General features: G+C 42.8%; 1 protein-coding gene across 1 annotated transcript in view; it reads right to left on the reverse strand.

The window, feature by feature from the left end:
• The window catches only part of NAA16 (N-alpha-acetyltransferase 16, NatA auxiliary subunit), a 104,030-nt gene extending 96,569 nt beyond the window's left edge, over positions 1-7,461 (reverse strand). The window contains exon 1 of the mRNA XM_043998383.1: positions 7,162-7,461. Within this exon, the coding sequence (XP_043854318.1) occupies positions 7,162-7,215 (54 nt within the window). The 5' untranslated portion in view covers positions 7,216-7,461. The remainder of the gene's footprint in view (positions 1-7,161) is intronic.
• Between the last annotated feature and the right edge of the window lie 6,570 nt (positions 7,462-14,031).

Here is a 14,031-nt window from a genome sequence, read left to right on the forward strand (position 1 = left end):
CCCTGGGCAAGTCACTTAACCCCAATTTCCTCACTAAAAAAAAAAAAAATTGCTGAAAATCTAATGATAAGCCTACACTGATAATGACAAAGACATTACTGTCCTTTAAAATATTTTAGCAATAGAGACTAAATAGTTCTTTCTTTAAATCTTTGTACATCTGGCTTCAAACACAAAAAAATAACCCTGCAAAAATGGGGATCATAACAGCATCCACTTCACAGGATTGTGGCAAGGATCTAGTAGGCACTATCTAATGTATATACCTCTTGTGCAGCCCTACCCAAATACCACCCCGCCTCAAGAAATGTTTCAATCAGAAGTATTCTTCCTTTTGTTCATTTTGTTAAAGGCTCTTTTTAAAAAATGCAAATCATAACATAGCCTTCATGTGTCACATTAATTGAATTTTGGTTCATATTAAATGAGAACTTATAGCATTCTATGTTGCTGGTTGTTTAGTCATCTCAGTTATGTCTGACTCTGTGACCCCATTTGATCTTTTCTTGGCAAAGATACTTAAGTGGTTTGACATTTCTTCTCCAGCTCGTTTTTTTTGTTTGTTTTGGGTTTTTTTCGGGGCAATGAGGGTTAAGTGACTTGCCCAGGGTCACACAGCTACTAAGTGTAAAGTGTCTGAGGCCGGATTTGAATTCAGGTCCTTCTGAATCCAGGACTGGTGCTTTACTCTCTGTGCCACCTAGCTCCCTGCCAAGCTCATTTTACAGATGAGAAAACTGAGACAAACAGGGTTAAGTGATTTGCCCAGAGTCACACATAGAGTTAGTTTATGAGGCCATATTTGAATTCAGGAAGATGAGTCTTCCTCACTCCAGGCCCAGCACTCTATCTACTACACCACCTAGCTGCCCTAAACCATTCTATAACTTGCACTAAAGCAAATTTTGGATTGGCTTAGATGTAGAGGGATATCCATTGGTTATGGCTACATACAAATATATAATATGACCTAAATGAATTTACAAATGTAATGCTTTACCTAATGGCCGAGGTTACATTTTCTCAAGTTAAACAAAATATTAAGAAAAATCATTAGGATCAAAATTCTACAGTCTCAAAGGAAACACTTTTTTTAAAGTAGGAATAAAAGAGAATATCACTTCTAAAACTCAAGGTGTACTATAGAACAGTAATCATAAAGATTATTTGGAAAAAAATTTAAAATTTTTAAATTTTTTTTAAAAAAGATTATTTGGGGGGCAGCTAGATGGCGCAGTGGATAGAGCACCGGCCCTGGAGTCAGGAGTACCTGAGTTCAAATCCGGCCTCAGACACTTAACACTTACTAGCTGTGTGACCCTGGGCAAGTCACTTAACCCCAATTGCCTCACTAAAAAAAAAAAAAAAAAAAGATTATTTGGTACATGTCTAAAAAACAGAAAAATAGATGAGTAGAACAGACTAGATGAGGAAGACTAGGAATAATTTAAGTCAATGTTGTTGTTTATCCTTAGTTTTTGAAGAGGACCAGGGCATCAGGAGGTGATGTCAAGACCTGCAGTGAATTGGATTTAAGTGAGGGAGGGCTGTGCAAAGTCACCAGTCTAACTCTCCTCCAGAGCCATCTGGGTCCAGTGGCAAGATGAACATCAGGACAACTGGAGACAGCCCAGGATAAAAAAAAAAATTTAAGTCAATAACCCCATAATTCAAGAAACCAGGGCATTTGTATTTGGGGAAAGAATACCTTACTAAACGGGGCATACCTTTTAACCCAGCAGTATAACTACTAGGCCTGTAGCCCAAACATATCTAAGAAAGCAGAAAAGATCCTCCTTGTATTTACAAAAATATTCATAGCAGTTCTTTAATGATAAAAGTAAAAACTAAGGGGATGCCCATCAATTTAGAATGGCTAAACTTTGGTATATGAATATAAAGGAATATTTATTGTTCTGTAAGAAATCTGGGAAGACTTGTATGAACAAATGAAGAAAATACTGAACAAAATCAGAACAATTTAAACTTTTAATATAAAATGACCAGTTTTGAAGAATATAAGAAATCTGATCGATACAATGATTAATCATACTCCCAGAGAACTAATGATGAAGAATGTTACTTCCTAACACAGAGATGATATACTAATATGCAGAATGAGACCTATTTTGGGACAAGGCCAACATAGGAACTTGTTTTGACTATGCTTATCTGTTACGTCAGGATAATGGAATGTGATAGATGAGATTTGGCAGATACTCAGGAGCCCACTAGAGTGCATTACTGGCTGATTTGACTGGATTAGTAGTTAACTAGATTCTAAGCACATCTGGCTGGTACTTGAGAGTACTTAAGAAAGCACAGTTCTCAGAAGCTAAAGAAACTTTGAACTTCCAGCCCAGTCAACCAACCAGCTTGAAGAACCTCCCATTTCTGGGAGGGGACAAGAAGGAGGAAGGAGAACCTGCTCCGGGAGCTTGGGCTCTTTTGGTTCCTGACTTCACCGTGGTGGTGGAGAGAGACTCCAGAGGACTTCACAGGAAAATTGAGGAAAGATAGGATTGCCAGGCTGTAGGAATTCTGTTCTCAATCTTTCTCTTTCTATCTTTCAATAAACCCTTAAAAACTTGTTTTATCAGTGATTTTAGTCAGTTTCCCCCAAAACTGGGGGAACAGATTAGAACCCACATTTAGAATTTTATATTACAGTTACAAAGGTTTTGTTTTTCTTTTTTTAGGGGGGGATGTTATGCTTGATAAAAGAAAAAAATTTCAATTTTTTAAAGTATCTAATTAGGAATCTGTATTTGTTCTTAGAAGCCAATTGAGTTTATTGAGTAGAAAAGTGACATGCTCAGATACCAGCTTTGTGAGTCATGCTGGCAACTGGTGTGGAGGATGGATCTGGGAAGAGACTTAAGACAAGGAGACCAATTAGAAGGGCCTTGAAAGAATGCATGAGAGGGGCAGCTAGATGGCACAGTGGATAAAGCACTGGCCCTGGATTCAGGAAGACCTGAGTTCAAATCCAGCCTCGGACACTTGACACTCTGCTTACTTTGACACACTGGCTGTGTGACCCTGGGCAAGTCACTTAACCCCAATTGCCGTGAAAACAAATACACCTAACTAAACCAGCATGCTGTCCTCTATCTTGCTCCACCTTGTCCACTATACTATCATAAAATACTTTTAAAAATATAAGGTATTCGAGGACTAATGCATTCAACTGACTACCAACTAAATTTAAGCTACTTGGGGGCAGGGTTTTGTTTTGTTTTGTTTTTTTCCATTTTCTTTGTAGGCCGTGGACCTAGTGCCATAACAGTAAACAGTAAATTCTTGTTAAAAATAAGGTTATGGGGGGCAGCTAGGTGGCGCAGTGGATAGAGCACCAGCCCTGGATTCAGGAGGACCTGAGTTCAAATTTGACCTCAGACACTGGACATTTACTAGCTGTGTGACCCTGGGCAAGTCACTTAACCCTCATTGCCCTGCAAAAAACCAAACAAATTTAAAAAAAAAAACACAACAAAAACAAGGTTATGATCAGTCCACAGACCCTGCTTTGCAAAATCTTGTCCTTTCCACCTCCACATCTCTTCTGGTATCAGTTCTCTTTCCCAATTCATATAGCCAAACTTCCAGTAGCCAAACCTCATGCCTCTTGGCTGAAAACTGAAACGGCCTCCTTAAAGGCCTCCCTGCCTCAAGTCTCTCCATTCCCATCTACCTTCCACAGAACTGGGGTGATTTCCTAAATAATGGCTCTGATCATGTCAGTCTTCTACTCACCTCCTGGATGTCATGGTGCTCTTCCCGAATAAAGTACAAACAACCACCAACATTCTGTGAGGAACAGCTGTCCCACTGGGGACCCAAATGGCAAGCTCCAGTTGGGCAACCCGAGTCCTCCCCTCTTCCTTTTTCCTTTCTCTTTCCTTTCCTTCCTTCCCTCGCTCCTCTCCCTCTGTCCATATAGAGAATCATACCCTTACCTGTGTGCAGGCGCTCTGCCCAAAGGATTATAAGCTTGACTGCTGAAACCTCACAAGACATCTTGGGGTTTACAGGATAGATTTCTTTTTTAAAGACCCCCCTCTCAAACTCAAATCAGTCTTTCATGGATATGCCAACAATAGGTGCCAGCCCAAGCCTCATTAGCCCATGGTTTGGCCCTGGATGGCTCAATGTGAAGAGCAACTGTTTCTGTTTTGCCCAGAAACCCTGAGGGTATTTCCCTCCCAGATTTACTTTTTTATTTGTTTGTGTATTTTTTTACTAGGTAAGAGAGGCCATTCTTGGCCTCATTTTTTCCACAGCTTCCATCATTGAATTAGTTTAAAAAGGCCAAGGTCTCCCACTGCATCCTGGGCCATATCCAATGATGCAGATCTTGCCACTGAATCCATATAGCTCTGAAGGAGAGTGAGGCTAGTGACTTTGCACAGCCCCACCTCACTTAAATCCAATTTACTGCAATTCATGACATCACCTCCCCAATGTCATGGTCCTCTTCGAAAATTAAGGACAAACAACTACAACCCCTATTCAAACTCTAGTGGTACCGGACAGCCTCTACAACCAAATATAAAACTCACCTACTGTTTCGCATTTTAAGTCCTATACATCCCCGCCCCACACAATCTTTCCAACCTTATCACAACCACTTCTCTTTATGCTCCTGGACATCTTGTTATTTCTGATATTCACTGTCTCTGTGCTTTACACTGGTTGTCTCCAGTGCCTGAAGTGCACTTTCTGGTCACCTCCCGGAATCCTTAGTTTCCTTCAAGAATCAGATCAGACACTAACCTCTCGGTAAAGTCTCCCTCAGTTCCTCCCCTCCACTCCTCAAGTTATCTTGTGCACATATTATTCTGTGTGCATAGTTATGTACATGTTGTTAAGTTAGACTGTAAGTACTTGAGGTCACAGGCTGTTTCACTTTTGTCTTGGTATCTATCCCCCTTAGTGTGGGGGCATATATAGAAGGTAATTAATAAAGGTTTACTGATTACTTGATAATCTCTTCTGTATTCTGTATTCTTTTTTTTTCCTTTTTGGGACAATGAGGGTTAAGTGACTTGCCCAGGGTCACACAGCTAGTAAGTGTCAAGTGTCTGAGCCAGATTTGACCTCAGGTACTCCTGAATCCAGGGCCAGTGCTTTATCCATTATGCCTTTTAGCTGCCCCCTTGTATTCTGTATTCTCAATGACAGGTACTCTGCGAAGGGAACCACCAACAAGGGTAAAGGAAACACCATAAAATTTAATAACATCGGGGCAGCTAGGTGGCTGCAGTGGATAAAGCACCAGCCCTGGATTCAGGAATAGAGTTCAAATCCGACCTCAGACACTTGACAATAGCTGGGTAACCCTGGGCAAGTCACTTAACCCTCACTGCCCCACAAAAAAAAAAAAATTTAATTTTAATAACCTCTCATTTCAAAACTTCAAAGATCAGCGATTTCAGTGTAGGTACTTCTTCCACAAACACAGGGGACAAAGTCAAGTGGACAAGTATTTATTAAGCATCTACTATGTGTCAAACACAGCTATGTACTGAGGATACAAGAGAAAAATAGTCCTAAGCCTCAAGGAACTTACATGGGCAGCATGCAAAGAACTAAGCATATACAAATAAATAAATGAGAGTGAGTGAGTGTGTGTGTGTGTGTGTGTGAGAGAGAGAGAGATAAACAGGAGCTAATCTCAGAGGCAAAGTCCTTTACACCTTAGTATAAAGTTTCATGAGTTCTGTATAGTCATGGAATCATAGATTTAGAACTGGAAGGGACCACAGAAGCCACCTAAAAAAATGTGTCAGTTGGTAGGCCAACCCCCTATGAATTTAGCTAGGATTGTCCTCCGACCAAAAAGGAAAAAAAAAAATCTCTCACCAAAGCCTTTTTAGATTGGTAGAACCTGTAGTGGTCCAATTTCTCTGGAATGGGTTGTTTGGGGTTTTTTAAGAATCCAGAGACATCTCCTCAACGAGACAAAGCGAAAAGTAAAAATCAAGTGAAGGTATCAATTTCTTGCATAAAATAAGAAAGCATATAATGTCTGTCTTTATGCTGATATAGGGATTGTTTTCTGTCTAGAAAAAGCCAATAGAATGAGAAGAAAAATTTAATTTAAGAGAATTTGGCGATATGCCTTTAAACAACTTAAACGTTATTTCATGAAACAGCTTTCATATTTTCTGGCCAAAAGTGAAAAAAAAATCTAAAAAAGAGTAAAAATGCACTTTAACCAACTCCCTTAAACGGGACGATGCTACAATGACACTGGCTCATTTCACCAAGGAAACTATTCTTCCTGAGGGCGGACACAGTGCTTGTATTGGAGCCATTAAAACGTCTTTTACCTTACAGAGTAAACTTCTCTCCTTATTTGCCCTGTATTCTGAAAAATGTCTCCTAATGGGTGATACTTTCAAAGTCATATTACGCACACTTTTTAGGATCCAGGAAACCAAGTGTGAAGACCAGCTTAGTTTAAAACTTGGGAGCAACAGCTGAATTTTTCTCTGCCTGTGATTCGGTCTTTTGAGGGTTCTAAAATTAGTACTTTATTTATAGCAAAGAGGTGGTGAAACCTGGACGGCCTGTGGATAGCTTGAAAACTTAGGGCTAGTTTTAGGCAGAATCTTTCAAAAAATAAAAAAATAAATGAGTAAGGAGCTAGACCTACTAGCTCACTCTGACCACTCACTAAAATTGCAGGCCTACAGTCCTAGACGTGAGACTTAAAGCTGGGAGTCCTAAAAGCCCCCCGGTCCGTACCCCCGCACGAGCGCGTCGAGGCGGCTCAGTGGGTAAAAGCGGAGGGATCTTCCAAAGGGGGGCAGCAGCGGCACCGGGCCTCGCCTGTGACTCTACTTGGTCCTTATTTTCTAGGGGGCCCGGAGGGGCCTTGGGAGGGCGGGGGGTGGCCCGGCCGAGGGCTCCGTCAGCCGTCCCCGGCGTGCGGACCCTCGAGGCGGGAGGATGCGGGCCAGAGCCAAGGAGGAGGCGGGACGGCCAAGCCCGGAGGATGCTCCCGGGACGCCCGAGGGCCCGCGGGGCCGGGCCGATCCCCGGGGGGCGAGGAGGCACCCCCGGGGAGCCCCGGGACAAAGAAGCGGGGCGGGGGCGAGGCCTGGGCCGCGGCGGGCTGCGCACGGCTCCCTGGGGCGGCTCCCCGCCACTCACCAGGATCCGTTTGAAGAGGTTACCCTCCTTGGGCGGCAGCTGCACGGACGGCATGGCGGGACCCGAGGGAGGCGGCGGGGAGGCTCCGGGGCTCCGGCTTCGGGGGGGCTCGTGCTCGGGCTCGGGCTCGGGGCGGCCACCGCGGCTAAAGGAGCGCTCCCGGGACGCCCACCCGCCGGCTCACTTCATCAGCCCCAGGACTGGACGCGGCTCCAAGGTCAAGGCCGTGGGGGCGGGAGGGCTGAGCAGGGAAGGAAGGGCGGTCCAGGCGAAGAACTCTCTCGGGCCGGCTCCACTTACAGCGACCGGGGGCGGGGATAGAGGCGGAGGCGGGGGCGGGGGCTCCGCGCCCGGCAATGATGGAAGGCTGCTCTCCCGCCCCCTAGCAATCTCGCCGGCGTGCGCGTGCGCGCGGATGCTTGAGGTAGAAGGCGGGGTTTCAAGAGTTATTGAGAGAAGACCAGCAGAGGGAGCGCTGGAGCAGGAGCCTTGTTCCTTTCCTCCAGACTTGGGCTTCTTAACTAATAATAGGGATCCCGACTGCCCTAGGGATTTCAGTGGTTCTCAAGATAGCTTCATAACATTATTAAGACAGTATTTCGGGGGCAGCTAGGTGGCGCAGTGGATAAAGCACCGGCCCTGAATTTAGGAGGACCTGAGTTCAAATCCGACCTCAGACACTTGACACTTACTAGCTGTGTGACCTTGGGCAAGTCACTTAACCCCCATTGCCGCCCTCCCCAAAAATAGACAGTATTTCGTAACATTTTTTTTTTGCACACATACTTTTTTTTATTTTTTTTTAATGTATGAGGTATTTTATTTTTTCCGTTACATGTAAAGATAGTTCTCAACTTTTGTTTATACATGCTTTACAATTTCAGATTTTTCTCCCTCCCTCCCCTCCCTCCCCCCCTCCCCTAGACAGCAGGTAATCTGATATAGGTTATATCTATATATCTCTATACATATACATATAGATAGATATATATATCATAACATTATTAAGACAGTATTTTTGAATATATAGATAATATAGTTCAACAGTATAAATAATGAAGTCCTCTTTTTGCCTCTCTTTGTCTTCCTGTCCTTCAACCAAGGCATCATTCATGAAGTCAGCAAGCATTTACCAAGTGCTTACTATGTGACAGGAACACAGATATAAGTATACAAATATTGTGACAGATTGAATGCAGAAGCGGAGAGTCAGATCTAGCTGCCATCTGTTAATTCAGCTGTTAAAGAGAGTTGCAAAAATATGTGAAATGTTCTGCCCTTCTCACTAGTTTTTGTTTTTGGGAAATAGTGGGTTGTGGGGTTTTTTTTTATTTTTACAAATAACATGTTGACGTATAATGGATTTCTTAATAAATTGATATGTTTTTAATTTATCAGTTATAAAAATATATTAAATGTTATGGGGGAAATTGATGGCAATTTGGGGAAGGGGTTCTTAGGAATTCTTCTTTAAAGAATTACACCCTCTTTTTTTCTTTCTTTTTTTTTTGTGGGACAATGAGGGTTAAGTGACTTGCCCAGGGTCACACAGCTAATAAGTGTGAAGTGTCTGAGGTCAGTCTTGAACTCAGGTCCTTCTGAATCCAGGGCCAGTGCTTTATCCACCACTTAGCTGCCCCCAAGAATTACACCCTCTTGCACACAAATCCAAATAGAATAAAATAATATTTTATTTAGGCTCTTGGGAAAGGAAACCAAGAGAGAAGTCCTTGGACTTCTCATAGGAAGAAGGCATGGCACAGAGAAATGGCTCTCTGAGACACCTTTCTCCTTCAGCAGGAGACAGGCAGATCCTTTTATAGAGGACCATGGTGGTCTGATGGGGTGATCATCTGACTGTGGAAAGTTCCTTTATTGGGTGGTGGGTTGGAAGCAGTCTGGTGAGGGGTGGTTGTTCGGTCCCCTCCAGCCACTTTGGCATCAGCCATTTTGGCATCAGCCACGCCTAATAGGGTTATCTCCTCAAGGAGTGAGGGAGACTGGAATGAAAGGTAGTGGTCCTGGAGTTATCTCAGTCCAGATTGGGTGCCACTTATCTCTTTAGATGTGTCTGTCCTTTGGTTTAGTTTCTCACGGAGAAGGTTCCTTGATTTCCCCCAGAAAACTTCTGAGGTACTCCAGGCCCATAACATTATAGGTATAAAGTTTATACAAATTTTTGGTTATAATTTCAAATAGTAATGGTATATAATATTTATAGATATAACCCAAATATACAAAAGCTTTTTATGGAGCTCTCAATAATTATTAAGAGTGTAAAGGGGTCCTGAGACCAAAAAGTTTGAGACTCACCAGACTAGGGGTAGTTCCTTAGTGAGGAAGGTCCTTCTGATGTAGGAGGCAAAAAAGGATTAATAGAAAAACCTAAGATCCAAGCTTTAATTCAGATATGAGCTCCAAAAGGGAGTTAGACCCCAGTTAATGGATAACTTATGCTAGGTTCTTGTACCCACAGAAATCAGTACCCATAACAGGAACAGAGGGAGCTAGGCCCCAAGACCTGACAAGACTATAGAAATTCTTTTTTTTTGTTTTGTTTTTGGGTTTTTTGGGGGTTTTTTGTGGGGCAATGGGGGTTAAGTGACTTGCCCAGGGTCACACAGCTAGTAAGTGTCAAGTGTCTGAGGCCGGATTTGAACTCAGGTACTCCTGACTCCAGGGCCGGTGCTTTATCCACTGCGCCACCTAGCCGCCCCGACTATAGAAATTCTAAAGAAAAATGATTATATTTTGAAACTAGCCATGGAAATGTCATGGGGTGCAGAGCACCCCAGAAGTTCTCTGGGGCACACCGAGGAATCTTGTCCTTAAGAGGCTAAACCAGAGGACAGATACGCCTAGAGAGATAAACAGAACCAAATCGGACTGAGCTAGCTTCTTGATTCCCACCCTTCATTCTGGTCTCCCTTACCCCTGGGGAGATAAATTTGGGTGTGGCTGCAGCCTTTGTGTCCTGAAGAGAGATCCATAGCCACCCCTCACCCAATTCCTCCAGTCACTGCCAGTGGGGGATGGTCCTCCTTCACTAAAGGAACTTTCCACAGGCAGATGGTCCACCCCCATCAGTCCTCTATAAAAGTACCTGCCAGTCTCCTGCTCGAGGAGATTGGTACCTCTGAGCCACGTGCTTTGTGCCTATCTCCCCATGAGAAGTCCAAGGATTTCTTTCATGGTTTCCCTTCCCTTGCCCCTAAATAAACTACCACCTTATTCTAACTACTTTTGTGTGCAAGAGGGTGTAATTCTTTAAAGAGGAATTCCTAAGAACCCCAACCCCTAACCCAAACCCGTACCCCATTTCCCCCCATTACAGGAATCAGAAAGAGACATGCACAGAAAAGGCAAAATTTATCCCCAGATTCAACTTATGACGTGTAAACCCCCAAAACACACCTCCACTGAAAAAGGTACCCACCTCAGGGGTTGGCTTAGGACCTCCAGGAACTCCAAATTAGAATAAGATGTACCTCCCCAAAGTGGAGATTATTATAATGAGACTGATAATCAATTTATCTATACTATAAATATAACTGTCTTTCCTTTCCTTATTCGAGAGATACCTTTCCACTTTTCTGGTTCTCTCCCTGTGATCACTCACAGCATTGCAATAAAACTTGGTAAACTGAGTCACTGAGTCTTGTAATTGTTTTGGGACAACAGGATTAATTTGACCCCAAATTCCAACCCATATCACTTCTACCAAGGCAAGTCAGCACTTTTTCTGCAATCAGACCATTGACTAGCTAGGAGGTGTTGTAAACCAAAGCAAATGCTCTCTTAATGGAATTTAGATCTCTCTTTTGTTAACCTGGAAATTAAGGAAACAATCAACATAGGAGAAATAAGGTCTTTAATTGGGGCAGAGGAACTGATAGCTCATGATATTAGAAGCTAGGAATACCCAAAGATGGGAATAGAGGACAGGATTTTGATGGGGTAACAGGAACAAAAAGGAACCAAAAGATTGCTCCAGAGTCTACAACTACTTAATGTAAATGAACCTTTAACAAAAGAAACAATAGAATTGCTCCTGAGTTAAGTATAGGAGCTACTAACTCTAAATAGAAACTATTTATGGACTCTTTCACATAATAATCATAAAGTCCAGAGAGTTAGGGGGTAAACATTGGGAGGGAATAAGTTGCTAGGGGGGAAGGTGGGGGAGGTCCATAAATCCATCAAGAGTCTGGAATTGACAAAGATTGGTTAGCCCCAGGCAATTCATTTGTCTGGGAAGGGGGAACTGGGTAGGGAATCAGCTCTCAGTAAATTTTGTAAGTGAGAATTGGAGCACCACCACCCTGCTAAGAAAGACATTGCAGGGAAGCTCTCCCCTGAGGAAACATAAGAAAGGAGGATTGCAGGAAGGGGCCTCAAGACTAAAAGCCAGTTTTGCAGGTGCCTAAAAGTAGATATATAAGAGAATTTCAAGGCTAGTGGTCTAGCTAGTCCAAGTGTGCCAAAGGTTAAAACTAGTTTGTACTGAGCTTGAGTAATTAGCTTATGCATATTAACTGCCAACACCCCAAAGATGGAGACTGCTGCCATTTTCAAACATGCGATGTATATAATGGGAGGGGGGACATGTTAAGGGGAAATATGTAGAGGTATTCCGGGAAGATTGTACACCCCTTAGTCCTCAACTAATGAGGGACCTTTGCAAAAGGATTAGGAATTAAAAAGAGTAGTTTTCTGGGGCAGCTAGGTGGCTCAGTGGATAGAACATCAGCCCTGGAGTCAGGAGGACCTGAGTTCAAATCTGGCCTCAGACACTTAACACTTACTAGCTGTGTGACCTTGGGCAAGCCAAATGCCTCACTAAAAAAATAAATTTTTTTTAAAAAGAGTAGTTTTCTGTGGCAAAGCCCACCACTCTTCTATAGTGTGGGCCCATTCTTGCAAGAATGTAATAAAGCCTTCATATAAGTCACCAAAAATGAAAGTCCAGTATTTTTATTTCCAATAATGATAAGCAGTTCATTTGAAGGCCTTGTTAGATGTTGTAATAAGGAGATCTCTCCAAAAAAAAAAGGATTATTCCAAAGTTAGGGAATGACTGGAGAGAAGGCCCATATCCATAGTCACATTATTGTTTGTCCTTATTAAGAGAACCATGACATCAGGAGGTGATGTCATAATTTGCACTGAATTGGATTTTAGTGAGGGAGAGCTGTACAAGGTCAGTCACCAACCTTTCTCCTTCAGAGCCATCTGGGTCCAGTGGCAAGATATATATCAGGACGACTGGAGATGGCCCCAGATGTCATAAGGCAATTCTGGTTAAGTGACTTGCCCAGGGTCACACAGCTACTAAGTGTTAGAAGTGATGTAGTGGCATATCCTGTAGTAAGATAAGTCTTTGATTGGCTTCTGGGTTACTAATTCCCTGCATGTCCAGGTTTACTCTCAGACAAAGGAGTTGTTGATGTGTTAACCAATGAATTGGGCAGTCCTCATACAGTTGTTCTGGTTATCCAGATAATTGGGGGGCTCAAGCAAATCAAGATATCCATTTTCAATGTATCAAATATACAACACATGGCTGATTGCTACCATGCTGGAACCAGATCAAAATGTAATTGGGAAATATTAAAAAATAAAAATATAATAAAGCATAGTGTAATATTGCCATCTGTATGGGGCTAAAATTCTAACTAAACTGTCTAAAAATCTATTGAGCGGTCAACATAAATTAGAAGCTTTAGCAAGAGTTTAGACTTCTAAGCATTTATTAAGGTGCATTAGAATCTAGTGATCAGTGGGAAAGAGGCCAAGATTCCTTCATCTATCTACTTCAGGGAGCCAGCATCTCAGCTCCACTCAAACCAAGGTCCCCGGTGAAAAAAGAGAAACTGCTCACTCCTTCCTCCTCCCAGAAGCCTCCTGTGAAAATGGAAACAGGGCCACACACACACACACACACACACACACAAACACGCTCGCACACGCACGCACGCAGAGCTCTAAGATAATTGGCTGGTAACTTTGATTGACAGAATTAACAGGCTGCTCTACAGCTGCAAGCCGGCTTGTCCTCACAGAGCTTCTCCTCATGGCGGAGCTTCCCTACAGTATCTCTCCAGCAGGGGCATCATTCCAATTCTCACAATAGATAATGCTGCATCTTAAACCATCAATATGCTGTCCAGATCCTTCTGTATGGATTAGTGGCCCCCATTTCTATTTGAGTTGGATATCACTAGCCTACAGTACTGATAAGTTAAGAAACTTGCCCTGGAACACACAGATAATGTCATAGGTGGAAGGTGAAGCCCTATTTTCCCTGCTGTCTAGCTACTACACTGTGCTATGTAGGAGAATGACTGATATTTATATAGCGCTTTAGAGATTGCAAGTATATTAGCTCACTTAATTCTCACAACAACCCTGTGAAGTATTATTATCATTCCAATTTTGCAGATGGGGAAATTGTGGTTGACTTGTTCACAGTCTCATCTCATAAAGGTCACAAGAGAATTTGAGCAGAACTCTTTCTAACTCTATGTCCAGCATCCTATACACTAGCTATTAAATTTCCTCGGTTCTTATTGTCTAAGGTGCAGTCTAAGTAGCCAAGTGGACTGTGGCTATATAGAGAGCCCAGTGTAAAGTGTCTAAGGTCAAATTTGAACTCAGGTCCTCCTGAATCCAGGGCCAGTGCTTTATCCACTGCAACACCTAGCTGCCCCAACCGAACCTATGCTTTTATAGATGAGAGCTGAGGCCCCAAGAAAAGTGACTTGTCCAGAATTGTTGTTGTTCTTTCTCCAAGAGGACAGTGACATGAGGGTGATGTCTTGACCCGCAAATGAATTGGATTTAAGTGAGGCCCAGCTTCACAAAGTCATC

This window comes from Dromiciops gliroides, chromosome 3, assembly GCF_019393635.1.
Source record: "Dromiciops gliroides isolate mDroGli1 chromosome 3, mDroGli1.pri, whole genome shotgun sequence".
NCBI lineage: Eukaryota > Metazoa > Chordata > Mammalia > Microbiotheria > Microbiotheriidae > Dromiciops > Dromiciops gliroides.